The sequence below is a fragment of the Eumetopias jubatus genome, unplaced genomic scaffold (assembly GCF_037043125.1).
Source record: "Eumetopias jubatus isolate StellerSeaLion01/CBP00866 unplaced genomic scaffold, mEumJub1_p1.0 scaffold_5, whole genome shotgun sequence".
Classification (NCBI taxonomy): domain Eukaryota; kingdom Metazoa; phylum Chordata; class Mammalia; order Carnivora; family Otariidae; genus Eumetopias; species Eumetopias jubatus.
This window is the reverse complement of record NW_028274811.1, coordinates 56,088,839-56,107,358: the sequence shown is the minus strand read 5'-3', so window position 1 is coordinate 56,107,358 and position 18,520 is coordinate 56,088,839. Positions and strand designations below refer to the sequence as shown.

The 18,520-nt window shown below is 36.6% G+C and overlaps 1 protein-coding gene across 2 annotated transcripts in view; it reads left to right on the top strand.

The window, feature by feature from the left end:
* Positions 1-9,287: 9,287 nt before the first annotated feature.
* The window catches only part of FAM169A (family with sequence similarity 169 member A), a 49,014-nt gene continuing 39,781 nt past the window's right edge, over positions 9,288-18,520 (top strand). The window contains exons 1-4 of one of the 2 annotated variants that reach the window (XM_028114432.2): positions 9,288-9,419; positions 10,657-10,756; positions 11,056-11,141; positions 13,266-13,437. In XM_028114432.2, coding sequence (XP_027970233.2) covers positions 9,288-9,419; positions 10,657-10,756; positions 11,056-11,141; positions 13,266-13,437 — 490 coding nt within the window. The remainder of the gene's footprint in view (positions 9,420-10,656; positions 10,757-11,055; positions 11,142-13,265; positions 13,438-18,520) is intronic. The other variant, XM_088023348.1, reaches the window with a different exon arrangement.

Here is an 18,520-nt window from a genome sequence, read left to right as displayed (position 1 = left end):
GTAGGGATTAGGGCCTTGGGTCGGGCAGGAGGGATAGAAGAATAAAGGGTAAATAAGATAAAGAGATTGTTGAGCTAATGTACAGGGGCTAGGTTAGTTAGGGAAAAAACGATGTTAGGGAGAAAAGTGAAAAGGGAAGAATTTGGAGAAGAATCAAAAGAAGGTTCAGAAACAGGCTTTTTGTGAAAAGGTTGAGAGCATTACTGATTATGTTGCCTCGATACCTAACCTATTTTCATATTGGGGAAACAATCAGGAGAAATAGGGTCATGACTTGCATTGGTTGAGATAATTATTTTTTTTCTAAGAACTCTTTCAGCTCTAAAATGTCCGTATTTTTATTTATATTCCTCTCCCCCTAAAGCCTCCAAATGGTAGTAATAATCTATAAGAATCTTGAAAATTTAGGAACCGAATTTGTAAAATACATTCCTCCTTTTTAAGAGTATAGTTGACATCTAATAATTAACCTTAAAAAGGGAAAAAAAATATCACAGTAGTAGGAATAAAACTGTTTTCTCTTTTTCATATTATCTTCCTAAAAGCATTTATTCTTTTTTTTTATTATGTAAAGCATTTATTCTTTCAAATAGTTAATATAATTTTTTGGGGAAGAGGGGTGGAATTATTAAAAGGTAGATGTAAAATAGCTGATGGGCATCTTAAAATTCTTACATAAGAGGTATTAGTATTGTGTTTTTATACACGTTAGCCAGGATTAATGAGCATAACATTTACATAATTTATAAATTAATTTGGACACTTTTTACACTTCATTATCCATTCTGTGTAAATTTTTTGATGACTTAGTTTGCTTAAGGCAACACTAAGCTTTCTCATTCATGTAGAATCTAGTTAGCCCTTTTGGTTTATCTCATGGGTAGAGCATAAAGTACTTGACAAAATTCGATCTGACAGCTTTACAGTTATGTAACACAGAACAGAAGCTTAAAAACAACAAAAAAGAGGGAGAAGTGAGTGATTTATCATAGCAACCTATATTTCTCTTTAGAGCCTTACCATTTTTCTCTTGCCTCTAAATTGTAGGAGACCCACCATAAGGCTAGTAATTTACAGTCATAAGTTAACCAATATATTTTTTTTTTATAAAACACTTATAAACATTTAGAGGTAAAAAGGTCCTTAGGATTATCCTGTCCAGTTGCATCACATTACCAATGAGAATACAGAAGCTTAAAGAGGGTGAGTAACTTGCCCAGGGTCACTGACTTAGCTAGTGGCAGAGCTGACCCAGGAACCAGGGTCATACATAGAATTCCAATTCCAGTTGCTCTTTTCTTGTGTAACATATGAATAGAATACTTAATAACAAGGGAATTATTATTTTATAAAAGGAGATTTCATATAACCATGACAAATAAGATTTTGCATATTGAGTAAAAATAATAATATTGGAAGGTATATTTAATTGTCTGGATTCCTGTTCTTTTAGCCCTCCTAGTGGTATGACATTCTGTTTCTTCATCTACAGATTGGGGCTAATAGAAATATCTCACTATATTTTCAATATGGCTGTCTCTTTAAAGTCTGGTATATGGTCAGTTCTCAGTAAATGTTACCTGCTGTTGTTAACTGATTTATAATAATTTCTAGTTCTTTCACCTTCATTTGATTACTTTTAGGTGATTATTTAGCCAATAAAACTGAGCACCAAGAGCAACTAGTAATAAAAGTAATGGATTTAAGGACAGATTTGCAACCCAAAAATATTTTAGAAGGGGTGTGTGTTAGGGGCTCTCTCCCCAGAAATGCTTTTTATGCAAATTTCAGAGTTCTTAAATGGTTGGACTGCAGGAAAATAATTGTTTCATTTTGTGTAAGTATGTGAATATTCTTTAATAATAAGCCCAGAAGCAATTATTTTTCTATTTAAAAATGGCCATGTAGGGTGCCTGGGTGGTTCAGTCGTTAGATGTCTGCCTTCGGCTCAGGTCCTGATCCCGGGGTCCTGGGATCAAGACCCACATCGGGCTCCCTGCTTGGTGGGGACCCTGCTTCTCCCTCTCCCACTCCCCCTGCTTGTGTTCACTCTCTCGCTGTGTCTCTCTCTGTCAAATAAATAAATAAATAAATAAAAATCTTAAAAAAAATAAAAGGCCATCTAAAAAGGCTTAAGAATGAAAGATAATGCGTTTGTTTTTACACTTTAATTCATTTAGTCATGTTGTACTTGCCTTTGATTTGTAATAGTATTTTCTTATGGTAAGCACTCCTATACCTATAGTGAAACGTTTTCTAAAATGTGCTGACATAATACTGGTGATTTAGGAGGTGTTTTTAAGTGGTATTCAAGTGACCATTTAAATGATGGTAGTTAGAAATTTTAATGCTGATTAGGAAAATGTGTAATCTTATATATCACATTGGTGGTTTTAGAGTTAAGGGTAAATAAAATGTTTCTAAAAAAGTGAACTAAGGTTCCGATACATGCTACAACACGGATAAACCTTAAAACCACTATGCTAAGTGAAACAAGCCAGGCACAAAGGGACAATTATTGTGTGATTCCACTTAAGAAGTTCCTAGACTAGGCAAATTCATAGAGATACAGAATAGAATCGTGGTTAGCAGGGGATGAGCGGAGAGGGAATGGAAAGTGATTGTTTAGTGGAATAGAGTTTCTATTTGGGATGGTGAAAAAGTTCTGGAGACCAGAGAGTGGTGATGATTGTACAGTATTTGAGATGTCCTTACTGTCACAGAATTATAAATCTGGAAATAGTTAAAATGGTGTTATGTGCATGTTTTACCACATTAAAAAAGAGGAGGGGAGGAAAGATGGGAGAGAGGTGTGTGTGTATTTTTAAAGAAGTGAATTGAGGGGCACTTGACCGGTTCAGTTGGTAGAGCATTTGACTCTTGATCTTGGAGTTGTGAGTTCAAGCCCCACATTGGTTGTAGAGCTTACTTAATAAAAAAAGAAGTGACTTGAGAAATACATTAGTTAAATAGTGATATAGACATTTAACACCCTAGGAAAAATGTTCACAGTGGTATGCAAATTACTGAAGGTTGGGCAACACTAGGATAGAGGACAGATCAGTGGCTTAGGGAGACCAGCTCGGGTTTCTGGCTCATTCTGCTGTGGACTAGTGGGTGGGTCCACACATGACTCTTCTCTGAAGTGTATTAGATAAGAAACCAAGACCTCTAAGACTGTTTACTGCCTTAAAATGTCTTATTCTGGGCTTTGCCATTGGGTTCTTTATTCAGATCACCTACTTTGCCTATTTATTAGAATTGTCTTCCAATAATGAAACCAAAAAAATGCACTTAAAATGTGACGTTAGCAATTAAAATCTTTTAAGATCCGTAATTATCATAGTAACAGTAGATGAAGAAGAAAGAAAGTCATGAAAAACTTGCTGTTTGGTCAAGACTATTTTTCCTTCTACGTCCATTTTGTATTCTTTATCTAGAATGCCGTATTATATTTGTATGATTATAATCAACTGTGCTTTCGTAGGCCAAGTTTTTGACAGCAGGCTTCAAACATTAACTTACGTTTCATCCTTTAGATTATGATTACTGTTAGCAAATGAAATTTTTATTTTTATTATTTAAAAGAATTTGATTTTTAGGGACACTGGGTGGCTCGGTTGGGCGTCCAACTCTTGATTTTGGCTCAGCTCACAATCTCAGGGTAGTGGGATCGGGTGGGCATCGGGCTCTGAGTCTGCTTGTCCCTCTCCCTCTACTCCTCCCCTGATCACTCACTCTCTCTCAAATGGATAAATAAAATCTTAAAAAAAAATAAAATTTTTAAGTACTCTCTTTACCCAAGGTGGGGCTCAAACTCACAACTCCAAGATCAAGAGTCACATGCTCCACCTACTGAGCCAGCCAGGTGCCCCAGCAAATGAAAAAAAAATTTTTTTTTTTAAGTAGGCGCCAGGCCCAGTGTGGAGTCCAGTGTGGAGTCCGGCGTGGACCTTGAACTCACAAACCTGAGATCAAGACGAGCTGAGATCAAGAGTTGGATGCTTAACTGACTGAGCTACCCAGCACCCCCAGCAAATGAAATTTTTAAATATATTTCATTCATTGCTTGTTCTGGTAGCTAATTTTCAAGAGTCTTTTGAGTTGGTTTAAGGGAAATGGTGTAATGGTAATCTTACTTGAGCTTCATCTAGTCAGTGGTATGGTATGTTAAATGTCTTAGTGTTTAACTTGGATATAAAGCTGGGATCTTGTTATAAGAGAGTAAAAACAATTAATACATTCTCTTAATTAGTATCCTAATTATGCTTCTTTCATCCACTACTGTTTCGTGTTTTTAGTTTCACCTAAATTTTTTTTTAAAAGATATATTTATTTTAGAAAGAGAGAGCAGGGGCTAGGGGCAGAGGGAGAGAGAGAACCCTAAAGCAGACTCCCCACTGAGCGCAGAGCTCCATGCAGGGCTTGATCCCAGGACCCAGAGATCATGACCTGAGCTGAAATCAAGATTTGGACACTCAACCAACTGAGCCACCCAGGTGCCCCTAGTTTTACCCAAAATTTTAATCTTCATTAGAATAGTTAGATAAGACTATAGAATGTAATGTTGTATTTCCTTAGTTTGCTCTTATATACTGACTTTGATAGAGATAAAAAGATTTGCCCAAACTAACAAATAAGCTTCTTTCACAGTGGAGCTACTATAATTTATTGAGCCTTTTCTTACTCTAACATCTTAATTACATAAGCTCTTGGTTGATCTCTCTTGAAACTTAGTTTTTTTTTCCTCTTTATAAGTTGGCTAGAAATCTTGTATTGCTTTCATCAGAAGTTTCACAAATTTTTCTTCCATTTTGTTTTTATTTAGACATTTACATTTACTAACAGATGGGCTGAATTTGTTCTATTTCTAGGTTTAATTTTAGTTTTTTTTTTTTTTTTGAGAAAAAGCGTGTACAAGTGGGGGAAGGGGCAAAGGGAGAGAGAGAAGCGGATTCCTCTACTGAGTGCAGAGCCCAATGCGGGACCTGATCCCAGGACCCCGAGATCATGACCTGAGCTGAAGTCAGATATCCAACTGACTGAGCAACCCAGGGGTCCCTTTAGGTTTGATTTTAAAAATTAAAAATCAGTTCGATTAAAAAAATGTGTATACAGCATTATTTGAATAAAATTAGGTTCCCAATCATATGTACACCAAGTTTTAAAGTCCTTAAGACCAAGATTTCAGATTATGGTTAAAAAAAAAAAAGTTCTTCTCATTATCATCATATCTTCAAAAATCAGAAAAATGTATTTAACTGTAAATAACTGTTACTGTATATGTCCTGTCTTTTATGTGTTTATGTCATATTTCCATTAGATACTCAATTCCTTGTCTACTAATACTTTTGTTGTGATAAAATGGATTTGAAGATCACTTCAGAGGAAAGTAACTTTTCTCAGTTGATTTTCTTCTGCCTTTCTTTCCCTTTTTAAATTTTCCTTTATCAAACTGAAAAGGTTATTGACAAATATAGCAGTTGGACTCTGCAGTTTTTATTTTGGGTAAATACTAAATAGGGAACTTTTATTTTATTTATTTATTTTTAAGTAGTCTCCAAGCCCAGGGGGAAGCCCAGTGTGGGTCTTGAACTCATGACCCTGAGATCAAGGCCTGACCTGAAATTGAGTTGGACACTTAACTGACTGAGCCACCTAGGCATCCCCAAAATAGGGAACTTTTAAAACAAAATAATGTATATTGCTTTATGTATGCTTCTTTAAGAACTAGTAACTCAGTATTTGATGTAGATTGTAAGTTTTTATTTAACTTTTTATCGTGGACATTTTGAAGAGTACACAAATCAGGAACCTCTCCACAGTGCATCTGATATGTCTCTTAAGTTTCTTTTAATTTACGTTAGTGTCCACTCTTTTTTTTTTTAAACTCTATGCTGTATGTATATATCTTTTTCTTTTTATTTTTTTTTAAAGATTTTATTTATTTATTTGACAGAGAGAGACACAGCGAGAGAGGGAACATAAGCAGGGGGAGTGGGAGAGGGAGAAACAGGCTCCCGGCTGAGCAGGGAGCCCGATGCGGGGCTCAATCCCAGGAGCCTGGGATCATGACCTGAGCCGAAGGCAGACGCCTAATGACTGAGCCACCCAGGCGCCCCAGTATATATATTTTTTTAATTGAATTTTATTATGTTATGTTAATCACCATACATTACATCATTAGTTTTTGATGTAGTGTTCCATGATCCATTGTTTGCGTACAACCCAGTGCTCCATTCAATAGTTGCCCTCTTTAATACCCATCCATGCTGTATATTTATAGTAGAAACTGAGTTCTAAATTTGGCTGGCCACATACTTAAGGCTTCATTTCACATTTGTCTAATGGTTTGGTTAGATTTGGGTCCAGTTTTCTTGACATACCACATGAGGAGGCATATGTCTTCTCATCCTCCTTTTTAGTAAGATTGGTTAGTGTGGGTATACATACCTAACACAAATGAGTCCATGTGTATCTACCAAAATACTCGTAGCAGCCCACCTACCCATCAGTAGTAGAATGGGTAAATAAACTATTTGGTTATGATGGAATACTCCATAGCAATAAAAAGGGACAAATTAACTGATACAACCAACATTGCTGATGTTTGTCACAGAAATAATGTTGAGTGAAAATAGTTGACACAATAGAGAGCCTGCTGTATGATTTCAGATACAATTTCAGATACAAGAAGTTCAAGATGGGCAAAATTGTCTGATTTAAACATACCGTAAGACCAATGAAACAGTACCACCTTATTAAAAAGTTCTTTTCCCCCCCCTCTGAATGAGATAGCTCTCCTTAATCCTATACTGTTTCCATAGGTATTAGGTATATTTCCATATCTTATTACATTGGTTTATCTGTTCATATGCCTGTTATCACATTATTTTTTTAAAAGATTTTATTTATTTATTAGAGAGAGAATGAGAACGAGAGCACATGAGAGGGGATAGGGTCAGAGGGAGAAGCAGACTCCCTGCTGAGCAGGGAGCCTGATGCGGGACTCGATCCAGGGACTCTAGGATCATGATCTGAGCTGAAGGTAGTCGCTTAACCAACTGAGCCACCCAGGCGCCCCTGTTATCACATTATTTTATTTTATTTATTTTTTATTTTTATTTTTTTTAAAGATTTTATTTATTTGAGAGAGAGAATGAGAGACAGCACGAGAGGGAAAAGGGTCAGAGGGAGAAGCAGACTCCCTGCTGAGCAGGGAGCCCGATGTGGGACTCGATCCCGGGACTCCAGGATCATGACCTGAGCCAAAGGCAGTCGCTTAACCAACTGAGTCACCCAGGCGCCCACGTTATTTTAATTACAGAAATTTATAATATATTTTTTTGTTTTTGTTTTTTTTAGATTTTAAGTAATCTCTACACCCAAGATGGGGCTCAAACTTGCAACCCTGATATCAAGAGTTGCATGCTCTGCTGAGTAAGCCAGCCAGGCACGCCCTCCCCTTTTAAAAATTATTTGTTAATTATTTATTTTATTTATTTATTTTTAAGTAGGCTCTATGGCCAACGTGGGGCTTGAACTCGCAACCTCAAGGTCAAGGGTTACATGCTCTACTGACTGAGCCAGCCATGAGTCCCTAGAAGTTTTAGAATATGTTTTAATATCTGACAGGGCTCATACTTGTCTCCAGTCATTGCTCTGCCTTTTGAGGATTTTTCTAGCTATACTTGCTTATTTGTTCTTTGAAATTAACTTTATAATTAACTTGTTTTGCTTCAGGAAAAATATAAAACCCTTAAGATATTTCATTAGGATTGCATTAAATTAATAGGTTATTTTAGGGAGAACTGGTATCTTTTTGATGTTGAAGTGTCCTTTCCAAGAACATGGTTTTCTGGTTTTTGTTTTAATTTTTTTCCAAGAATATGGTTTGTCTTTCCTGTTTGTTCACTTTGCTTCTTTCAGTAATGTTTTAGACTTATATAGGTTTCCTGTTGTTTATTGTTATTACATTTAAGCCTATTTTAATTTTTGCTGTTGTAAGTGGGATCTTATTTTCCGTTTTTACTCATTTTTTCCATTCGTTATTTCTTTTTACTGGTGGTTATTGTATATATGAGGGTTTGATGTATGTGTTTAGTTTTATATACTGCCATTCAACTACAGTTTCTTACTGTTTGGCATAATTTTTCCATTGATTCTTTGGGATTTTTCGCTTAAATATATTATTTGCAAATTGAAGCAGAGATAGTGTCTCCCTGTAACCCTTACACCCATCCCAAGTTGTTACGCCTCTAATTGCTTTCTTTTGTCTAATTGCATTGACAAATACCTATATGATTTTATATAGTAGTAGAATCCTTATTTTCTTGGCTGTAGTGGGAAAGTCTTTAGTGTGTCCCCACTAAGATGCTGGCTTAAAAATATATATATGTATGTATGTATATGTACGTACACATGTATATGAGATGTATTTTACATGCCATTAATATTTACTTACTGTAACTGTACAATTCAGTGATTTTTAAAGTAAATTTATAGGGTTGTAGAACATTTTTGTTATTCCCAGAAGTTCCCATGTGTCTGTCCTTTTACAGTAGCTTATACGTTGACAGGTATAGGAGGATATATTGATATGCATGTACATTTATATGCAAATATGTATATCCTATGCCTCCATATTTTTATCGTTTAAGGAATTATCCATTTTCTATTTCATTGCTTGTTTTTAATGCAAATGAATGTTTCAAAGTTTTCTTATTTTTAAAGATTTTATTTATTTGAGAAACAATGAGAGTGAGAGAGAGCATGAGCAAGGGGAGAGGCAGATGGAGAGGGAGAAGCAGACTCTCAGCTGAGCAGGGAGCCCAGCGTGGGGCTCGATCCCAGGACCCTGAGATTACTATGCGAAAGAAGGCAGACGCTCAACCAACTGAGCCACCCAGGCGCCCCACGAAGTTTTCTTTTTGACGTACATTTTCAGTCAGCAGGCTCAAATTGTTGTCTGTCTCCACACAGTGAAAGTGAAGTTTCCTTAAAGTGTGGTTTTTTTTTTTTTTAAAGATTTTATTTATTTGACAGAGAGAGACACAGCGAGAAAGGGAACACAAACGGGGAGTGGGGGAGGGAGAAACAGGCTTCCTGCTGAGCAGGGAGCCCAATGTGGGACTTGATCCCAGGACCCTGGGATCATGACCTGAGATGAAGGCAGACACTTTAAAGACTGAGCCACCCAGGCGCCCTGGTGTTAGTTTTTTCTATGAGTAAAGGAAGATAACATTTCATATGCTGAAACATTTGTCCCGTATTGTTTGTTGTAGAGGATGGCATTCCCTGTGGATATGCTGGATAATTGCAGTCATGAGGAATTGGAAAATTCTGCTGAAGATTATATGTCAGATCTAAGGTGTGGGGACCCTGAAAACCCTGAATGTTTTTCTCTTCTCAATATTACGGTAAGGTGTGCAAAGGTGATTTTTCTCAACCTTTTCAGTTGAGTTTACACGTGAAATCAGTATCTTATTTTTTATCATTTAAAAATGTTAACTAATTACTTTTAAAATTTGCATCAGAAGAATCTTAAGTAAAATGGTAAAATATTGATTGGTTAGTACAACAGCATGATCAAGTTTTAAAAAGACACTCTATAGGTTATTGCTGAATATTTATATTTTGCCTTTATTTTTTTTTAAAGATTTTATTCATTTATTTGACAGAGAGAGACACATCGAGAGAGGGAACACAAGCAGGGGCGGGGGAGTGGGAGAGGGAGAAGCAGGCCCCCGTGGAGCAGGGAGCCCACGTGACATGGGGCCCATCCCAGGACCCCAGGACCATGACCTGAGCCAAAGGCAGACGCTCAACTGAGCCACCCAGGCGCCCCTATATTTTGCCTTTAAAATTACATAAAAGTTGTTTTGCTAAGATGGGTTATTGTATTTGAGCTAACTAAATTAAATTTACTTTGGATTTGGAATTTGTGATTTTAGAAATTTTTTAATAAAAAATCAGCAAAACATGAATTATACATTTTTGTGTCACAAATCTTCCTTTTTCTATCAAACTTCCTAATTAGTAAGTGTGATATATTGTGATGGAAAGATCGTTAGCATTCTACTGTGAACTACATGGTTCTCAGGCCTCTCTAGGCCTCAGAGTTTTCTTTTAGAGAATGATGTTTAAAGGCTTCTTTAAAGTCTGTTCTTCTAAAGCACCAGTATTTTATAATTATCTGAATTGTGATATCAATGGGAATTATGGTCAGATTAATGGAGGTAGAAAAATCTTAAAGTATCATATGTATCTCAGTGGAAAAACAAATGTACCTCTCTGATGTCTTTTACTATAAAATGGGATTTTCCCCCTGAAGTTGTCTAAATAACAGATAAACTATAGTTGTTTTTTAATGGGTTTATGTACCATATCATGCCTTTCTTTTTATTCAGTTGTGTGGCCAAAGCACAGTAGTAATACTTATTGAAATAAACTTTAATTTTTTTCCCCAAGATAGTAAAATTCCTGCAAAAGGGAAGTCTGATTTACTTTTTTTTGAGCCTAGAAATATCTTCTATGAAATTAAGTTCTATAATTAGCATTAATGTAGAGAAAGTTTAATATTTTTGTAGAAGCATGGTGTTTTTGCTCTATATTTTCTTAATGGATTTCACTGATCTTTAATCAATGTCATTTCAGATTCCTATTAGCCTGTCAAATGTAGGCTTTGTACCTCTTTATGGTGGAGATCAGACCGAGAAAATTCTTGCCCTTTTTGCACCTGAGGACTCACTCACAGGTTTCTTTTCTGCTTAATCTTTATAACTTGAGGAATTTTCTCCAAACAATTAGATATTTATTAAAAAGTAGCTGTGTGAAGGAATTTTAAAAAATTATTTCAAACTAAATTTCGGGAAAATAAAATTTTCACTTGTAATTAAATGTTTAATGAGTGAAATAAAATAAAAATGGTATAAATGGGGCCACATTGTATTATGAAATGTGGGTATATTTAAGGTTACCTGTATAAACTTCTTCACATAGTAATATTGTATCCTGTTAAGTCTTAAATGTTAATAATCATTTATTCTGTTTTAGCTGTGGCACTTTACCTTGCTGATCAATGGTGGGCTATTGATGATATTGTGAAAACATCTGTCCCTTCTAGAGAAGGGCTTAAGCAGGTAACAAGATCCTATAATTTAAAAGTGTTTCTTCTGAGGTCATACCACAGTATGTTCCCCATAAACATTGATAATTGTTGAAATTATTGAGCACTTCTCTATTTTAGTATAACTAGGTTGTATTAAACCCTTAAGAGTTTCATTGTTATGATGAAACTGGTAGTCTGATTGCGCTTCCTAAATTTTATGTGGTTCTGAAAGTATCTGAGAATTGGTGAGGAAGAGTGAATACCTATGGGTTACTTGAACTGTAGTGACCTGTATCGACGTCAGCTTTTGATTTTCTTACAGGGTAGAGAGAAAGCTAGTTCTGTCTGCGTGTTTGCCTAGGTTGTCTGTCTCTAAGAGAGACTGACCAGGAAACTTGCCTATTGGTAGGGCTATTTCAGGTGGTCTGTTTTCAGGTGTTCTAATCAGTGGACTAGAAGGGAGATCCTCAGTAGCATACTGCCACACTTTGTCCTTTTTTCTGTCCTGGTCATCAAGACACAGTTGGTATGCTGATCAATTTTGCCTGCCACAGTGCTGAATGGGAGAACAAGTCTGTGAAAGGCAGAATTAAGAAACAAAGAGCAGGGTCTAACATGATGAAAGGTAGTACCCATGGATTCAAAAAATTAACTGCACATGTACACCATGAAGAACAAGCTAAAACAGCACATACAAACATGAGTGGGCTTTAGTTAATTAGAAGTAAAACCAAGGTAAGCAAAAAAGCTAATAAAAAAACTTGAGCTTATATAGCAAAGCCCCACTGTCTTAGCAACATCTTCAATGTTTAGTTTTGTAATATCTGCAAGTCCCGATGGAGAGATGTTAGAAGGATCTGGAGCTGTTTCAAGGGAGAAGACTGGAATGGACAGAGTACCCAAAATTGCATTAGATCAGTCTTTTCCTTCAGTTGTTCCTTTGTTCCTATGGTGTGAAATTTAGGGGAATGTCATGGCTTCCTTCAAACATTTTTAGGCTGTGTGGCTCCAGGGTATCAAAGTCTAGTCTGGCTATGGTCAGCTCAGTATGAAGAAGAATTTTATACTGGTTGGAGCTGTTCAGGGAAGGAATGGGTTGCCCTGAAAGCTAGTGAGCTTTGTCATTTCCTTTGTTGTTTGGTATCTGACATCCCCTAGTGTGTAGTATGGTTAAGGCTTGCTTGCTTGCTTTCTTGCTTTCTTGCTTGCTTGCTTGCTTTCTTTCTTTCTTTCTTTCTTTTTTTTTTTTTGAGAGTAGTGTGTATATAGTTAATGCTTTTCTTTCTTCACTCACCTAATTAGAGGGCACTCTTGTGCTTCTTTAAGGAGACTTGAGGGGAAATAGACTTTATGGATGGAACTCTTGTTTTTAGTGGTGAAAAATGTCTCTGGGGAAAAAACCCCATCATTTGATGTCAGAAAGTTGGTGAGGGGGTTCTGGTGACCATGTGGCCTTGCATCTAGGAAGTGAGGCTCTGCTTCCATTCTGTGATTGCCCCAAGTTTGTTTTTATCGGATTTGCCTGTGCCACTGTCATCACTCATCTGATCTGGCAGAAGGGTATGTGTGTGGGGCAAGCTGGCTATTCCTTACAGTTAGACAACCAAGACATGACTGTTAAATGAACATTTTACCTGGAAAGATGAGACAGATTCCTTTCCCAAGAGCATAATTATGGCCTTGCTTATTAAATAAGGTAGTTGTTCTTAAAGTCTTAGAGGATAACATGAGGCTTTTTTTCCCCTTTCTTATTTACTATTTAAGCTAAAATGGGGTGAAGAAGAAGCAGTAGAGGTGGTGGGGAAGCAATTAGGGTGGGGGAGACCCTGGATCTGGGTGGCTGGAAGGAAAAAGAAAACACTTGAACACTAAGGAAGAGATGCTGGGGATTGGTACATTAGAAACTCGTTTTACGTGTTTTAGAATTTGCTGAGAGGCAGTATTCCATGCATAATATGTGTTTGTAGAAATGGATTGTTATTGGTACAAATGATGGGTCTCATCTGTGTGATGAAAGGTTTAAGAAATCATTTTGAGTGTATTCAAAGTGCTTTGAATGCTAGTATGAGGTGTGGAAGCAGGGAGCAAGGTAGATAGCATCTCTGAATGGATGCATATCATAACTGTTGTGCCTGGTGTCTGACTCTCTTTCCAGGTGAGAACTCTTGGGGAGAGAGTGGTTCTGTATGTTCTGAATCGGATTATTTATAGAAAACAGGAAATGGAGAGAAATGAGATACCATTTCTGTGTCATAGCAGTACTGATTACGCTAAGATTCTGTGGAAGAAAGGAGAAGCCATTGGGTTTTATTCAGTTAAGCCTACAGGTGAGTCTTTAAAAGTTATTTAAACTATATATTATGGAAACCTTTTTAGACCCCAACTATAGCAATATCCTTTTAAATGACTCTTTATAGAGTTTAAATTGAGGTTATTTTACTTAGTATTTCTTGGGAGTACTTTGATTCTACCTTTCTATGTAAATGAGGATTGTTAGGAAAGTCTTTTTTTTTTTTTAAAGATTTTATTTATTTATTTGACAGAGAGAGACACAGCAAGAGAAGGAACATAAGCAGGGGGAGTGGGAGAGGGAGAAGCAGGCTTCCCGCGGAGCAGGGAGCCTGATGTGGGGCTCGATCCCGGGACCCTGGGATCATGAGCTGAGCCAAAGGCAGACTCTTAACCACTGAGCCACTCAGGCGCCCCTGTTAGGAAAGTCTTGAAGAACAAAACAAAAATAAACGTTTGACAGAGGGTAAGATTTCTCCATGTATGTGCAAAGAGAGTTGTGTGTTGAGCCTCATATTTGGCTGTCTTGACTTCCTACCACGTCCTTCCCTTTATTTAAAGTGGTTGTTTGATTCCTGCTACTATCACTAGTATGGGCTCCTTTTAAAACTGCTGTCTACCTATGGACCAAATGCATAGCCTTTGTCTGCCTCACACAGCTGGTTCAACCTGATTTGTTAAAGGCAGCTTTGCTCATTAGCATGAAAAACAAAATAATATATTTAGAGAATTCAAATAGCTTTGAAATTGTTAATCTTCTTAAGTTTGGATTTTTGATCCTAAGATCCACCTATACCCTGTTCCTAAAAGATGGGTGGAGCTTTACCTCATCCTGCTTTACCTATTTTCCTGCCATTTCCGCTCCCTAGAGGTACCTGGAGCTAGAAAGATCTAACCTGCTTGATCCATGTACACACATACACCCTCACCTTATAACCACCACATAACAAGTTGGCTTTTTCTGTACCTTGACCAAAAGACCTTTCATAGAGAACACTCACATTATTTTCAGCCTTTCTCACATTTTACACCTTCCAAATTTAACCCTTTTGGTCAGGTCAAGTCTAAAGATCATACCAAATTCACTGTTGGTTTGCAGAACAGTTGTGACTGATACCTTAATCACATAGTTAGTACACACTTAAGAATTAGTGCATGTAGTCAGTGAGAAGGTCACTTTTTCTCAAGAATAAAAAACTGCAATCTATATAGTTTAAACTGGTTTGCTGTTTTATTTTTTTTAAAGATTTATTTATTGGGGCGCCTGGATGGCTCAGTGGTTAAGCTGCTACCTTCGGCTCAGGTCATGATCCCAGGGTCCTGGGATCGAGTCCTGCGTCGGGCTCCCTGCTTGGCGGGAAGTCTGCTTCTCCCTCTCCCACTCCCCTTGCTTGTGTTCCCTCTCTTGCTGTCTCTCTCTGTCTCTCTGTCAAATAAATAAATAAATAAACTTAAAAAAATATAAAGATTTGTTTATTTAGTGTAGAGGGAGAGAGAGTGCACGTGGCGGGGGTAGGGGTAGAGGAAGAGGGAGAAAGAATCTCAAGCAGACTGCCCGATGAGTACAGAGCCTGACTTGGGGCTCTATCTCACTATCCTGAGATCATGACCTCTGCTGAAATCAAGAGCCGGATGCTCAACCAACTGAGCCACCCAGGTGCCCCAGCTGGTTTGCTGTTTTAATAAATACTTGGGTTCTAATATGCTATTTTATTCTTGTATAAATTCAGAAAGATATCATTATCCAGGGGCAGAATAATAATGTTGGTTAAATGGAAGCATTGCATAAAAGGCATCAGGTTTTTTTAATGTTTAAAAGCTTTGAGGTTGAGGTATGTTTTAATTGCTTTATGCTTTATTTTATACAAGGTAATTCCTATGGCAATTGGAGGAATTTTTTTTTTTTTTTTGGCTTCTCATATTGGCTCCAGGGGAGTTCTTACCTGAAACTAGCTAATAGACAGGTGGAGCATGTATTAGTCTATACTTATTTAGAGCTTGAAGGCTTGAAGGCACACAGTTAAAGGGCGTAACATTTCTTTCAGTATTTCTGATCATTACTTGATTCCAAGAGTGTGCTTCTCTTTCTTTCATGTGCTTTTGGGGCTCCTTCTCTCCTCTATGACCTGGCCTCGATTTTTGCTTGTTGTGGTAGTTACTAAATTTTATATCCTTGAGCTTTCAAGTTCTACTTGTCTACCACTTTAACACCTTCCATACTTCTCTACTAATTGCATTACCTCCTTACTGTTTATTTTAGTTCTTTTTTTTTTAAAGATTTTATTTATTAATTAGAGAGAGAATGAGATAGCATGAGAGGGGGGAGGGTCAGAGGGAGAAGCAGACTCCCTGCTGAGCAGGGAGCCTGATGTGGGACTCAATCCTGGGACTCCAGGATCATGACCTGAGCCAAAGGCAGTCGCTTAACCAACTGAGCCACCCAGGCGCCCTATTTTAGTTGTTTTCCACTTTAAGCTCTGGCTGTCATCTACCAGATAACAGTAGAATTAGGTGTCCTTATATAAGCCTTTGACTTAATAACCATTTAATTCAGTCTGGAAGCATTTTTTTAAAGGAAACCCAAATGTACAATATTTTGAAAAAACCATCCAAAACAAATACTAAAACATTTTGTAATAGAAGTGTTCCTAATGTATGTTATCAGGGAAAAAAAACTGTACTAATAGCACAGATTAAATCTTTATTAAACAAATTTGTAGTTGAATGAGAGCCTTATGGTGTCACTTAACTATTTATGATTTTTAAATTAAATAGCAAATCATTATATTGGGATGTTTATTGGGATGTAAAAATAGTTTTGATATATAAAAGGAGACTGTTTATGAAGTCAAATCCTATTACACTACAATGAAATTTAAGAAACTACATAAATTCTTTTTTAGCCTGAAATAAAGAGATCACTGTGGGGGACATAGAGTTTGTATGTTTTTTGGGTTAGGTTGATGTCAGATTATTAAAAATAGTTCTTTACAGTAGATTGTGTGAAATCTGGCACATAACTCTAAGGGAGCTCACAGAATTGAATAATGTCATTATAACAAAAGGTTTTCTGCTCCCTTCTATGGTTATTAAGTACTTTTATCTATAAAAAAATAGGAATAGAATTAATGCTGAGCCTTGTCTCCTTCTGGTATTAAGCAGTATTCATTCATGGATTCATAAACCAAAAAAAAAGTGAGCTCCATTTATTTCATAGGAGATGTATTTTCAGTAAAATTTTATTTTTTGCCTAATAATTAGTTTTCCAAATGCATAATACACTTGTGTTTTGATCTATCATGTACTAATATTAATGATAATGATAACTCAAAATTTCTTTTGGATTGATAATTAGAACTTCACAGTCACAAGAAATTTGAAAAATTTATATTTATGTACAGGTATGTTTTTGCAGTGAAGAACAGTTGGATAATAAATATGTAATCCAAGTGTAAAAATACGTGACATCAGGATAACATTCTGTAGAATAAATACAATAGAAATAGAAGTTCAAGGGGCACCTGGGTGGCTCAGTCGTTAAGTGTCTGTCTTCGGGTCAGGTCATGATCCCAGGGTCCTGGGATTGAGCCCTGCATCGAGCTCCCTGCTCGGTGGGAAGACTGCTTCTCCTTCTCCCACTCCCCCTGCTTGTGTTCCTTCTCTCACTGTCTCTCTCTCTCTTTCTCTCCCCCCGGTCTGTCAAATAAATAAATAAATAAAATCTTAAAAAAAAAAGAAATAGAAGTTCAAGAAAAAGGAAAATTATATCGGGTTGCCTGGGTGACTCAGTCGGTTAAGCGGCTGCCTTTGGCTCAGGTCATGATCCCAGGGTCCTGGGATTGAGTCCCACATCGGGCTTCCTGCTTGGCGGGGAGCCTGCTTCTCCCTCTGCCTGTCGCTCTCCTGCTTGTGCTCTGTCTCTCTCTCTAACAAATAAATAAATAAAATCTTAAAAAAAAAAAAAGGAACATTATAAAAATTTTTGAGTATTAAGGATAAGTTAGTTCAATAGTAAAGGAATAGTTCAGTAGATGATGAGGGTTATCAGATTAATAGTTTTTAGGGTCCATTTGATACATTTAGAAGAGTGATAAAATAATTTTTATCTTTAATATTGTTAATTGAAAAGGGGAAAAAGTAAATTTACATAGAGTATCATGGCAAATACCATGTTAACTAGTAGATCATGGTTAATATCACCAGGAATAAGACCCATCAGTATCATGGACTCCTGATCTATGATGTACTGAGAAGGGCATAAACATCATTTCTGGTATTTTTGCCCCAAACCCATAACCTTCATTTTATAATGAGAGGACTTTAGACAAAGCCAAACTGAAGGTTATCTACAAAATAACTGATCAGTAATCTCTAAAAGTGTTAAAATCATGAAAGACAAAGGTGGAGTAATTATCAAAGACCAGAACTAAAGAGATACTAAACTAAATTGAGTATGGAGTCCTGGATTGGATTCTGAAACAGAAAAAAGGTGTTATTGGCAAAACTGGTGAATTTTGAATAAGGTCTCTAACCAACAGTATTTTGTCAATATTCGTTTCCTGGTTTTGATAATAGTACTTTGGTTGTGTAAGATGTTAACATTAGGGAAGCTGGATGAAGGGTATATGGAACTCTGTATATTTTTGCAACTTTTCTATGAGTCTAAAGTTTGTGTAATAGTTTCTCAAAAGTTAATATTGATAATGTGCTAGAAATTCCATGCTTGCAATTATTGAAACTTAAGATGAAAATTTTAGATGTTACCAAAGATGTGTGAATACATGGTATTTCAAAATTTATATAAAGGTTACAACATGAGCAAAAATGTTTCCTTTGAGGAATTTGAATTGGCCAAGAGAAAAAAATTCCATAAATACCAATATAAGTGGTTTGCCTAGGAAATGTCACAGTCAGATCATCCTTCTGTGAAGTTCATTGTCAGCAATCACCACCATGCACACAGAACATCTAATCAGCTTTTTTTTTTAAGATTTTATTTATTTATTTGAGAGAGAGAGAATGAGAGATAGAGAGCAGGAGAGGGAAGAGGGTCAGAGGGAGAAGCCGACTCCCTGCTGAGCAGGGAGCCCGATGTGGGACTCAATCTTGGGACTCCAGGAT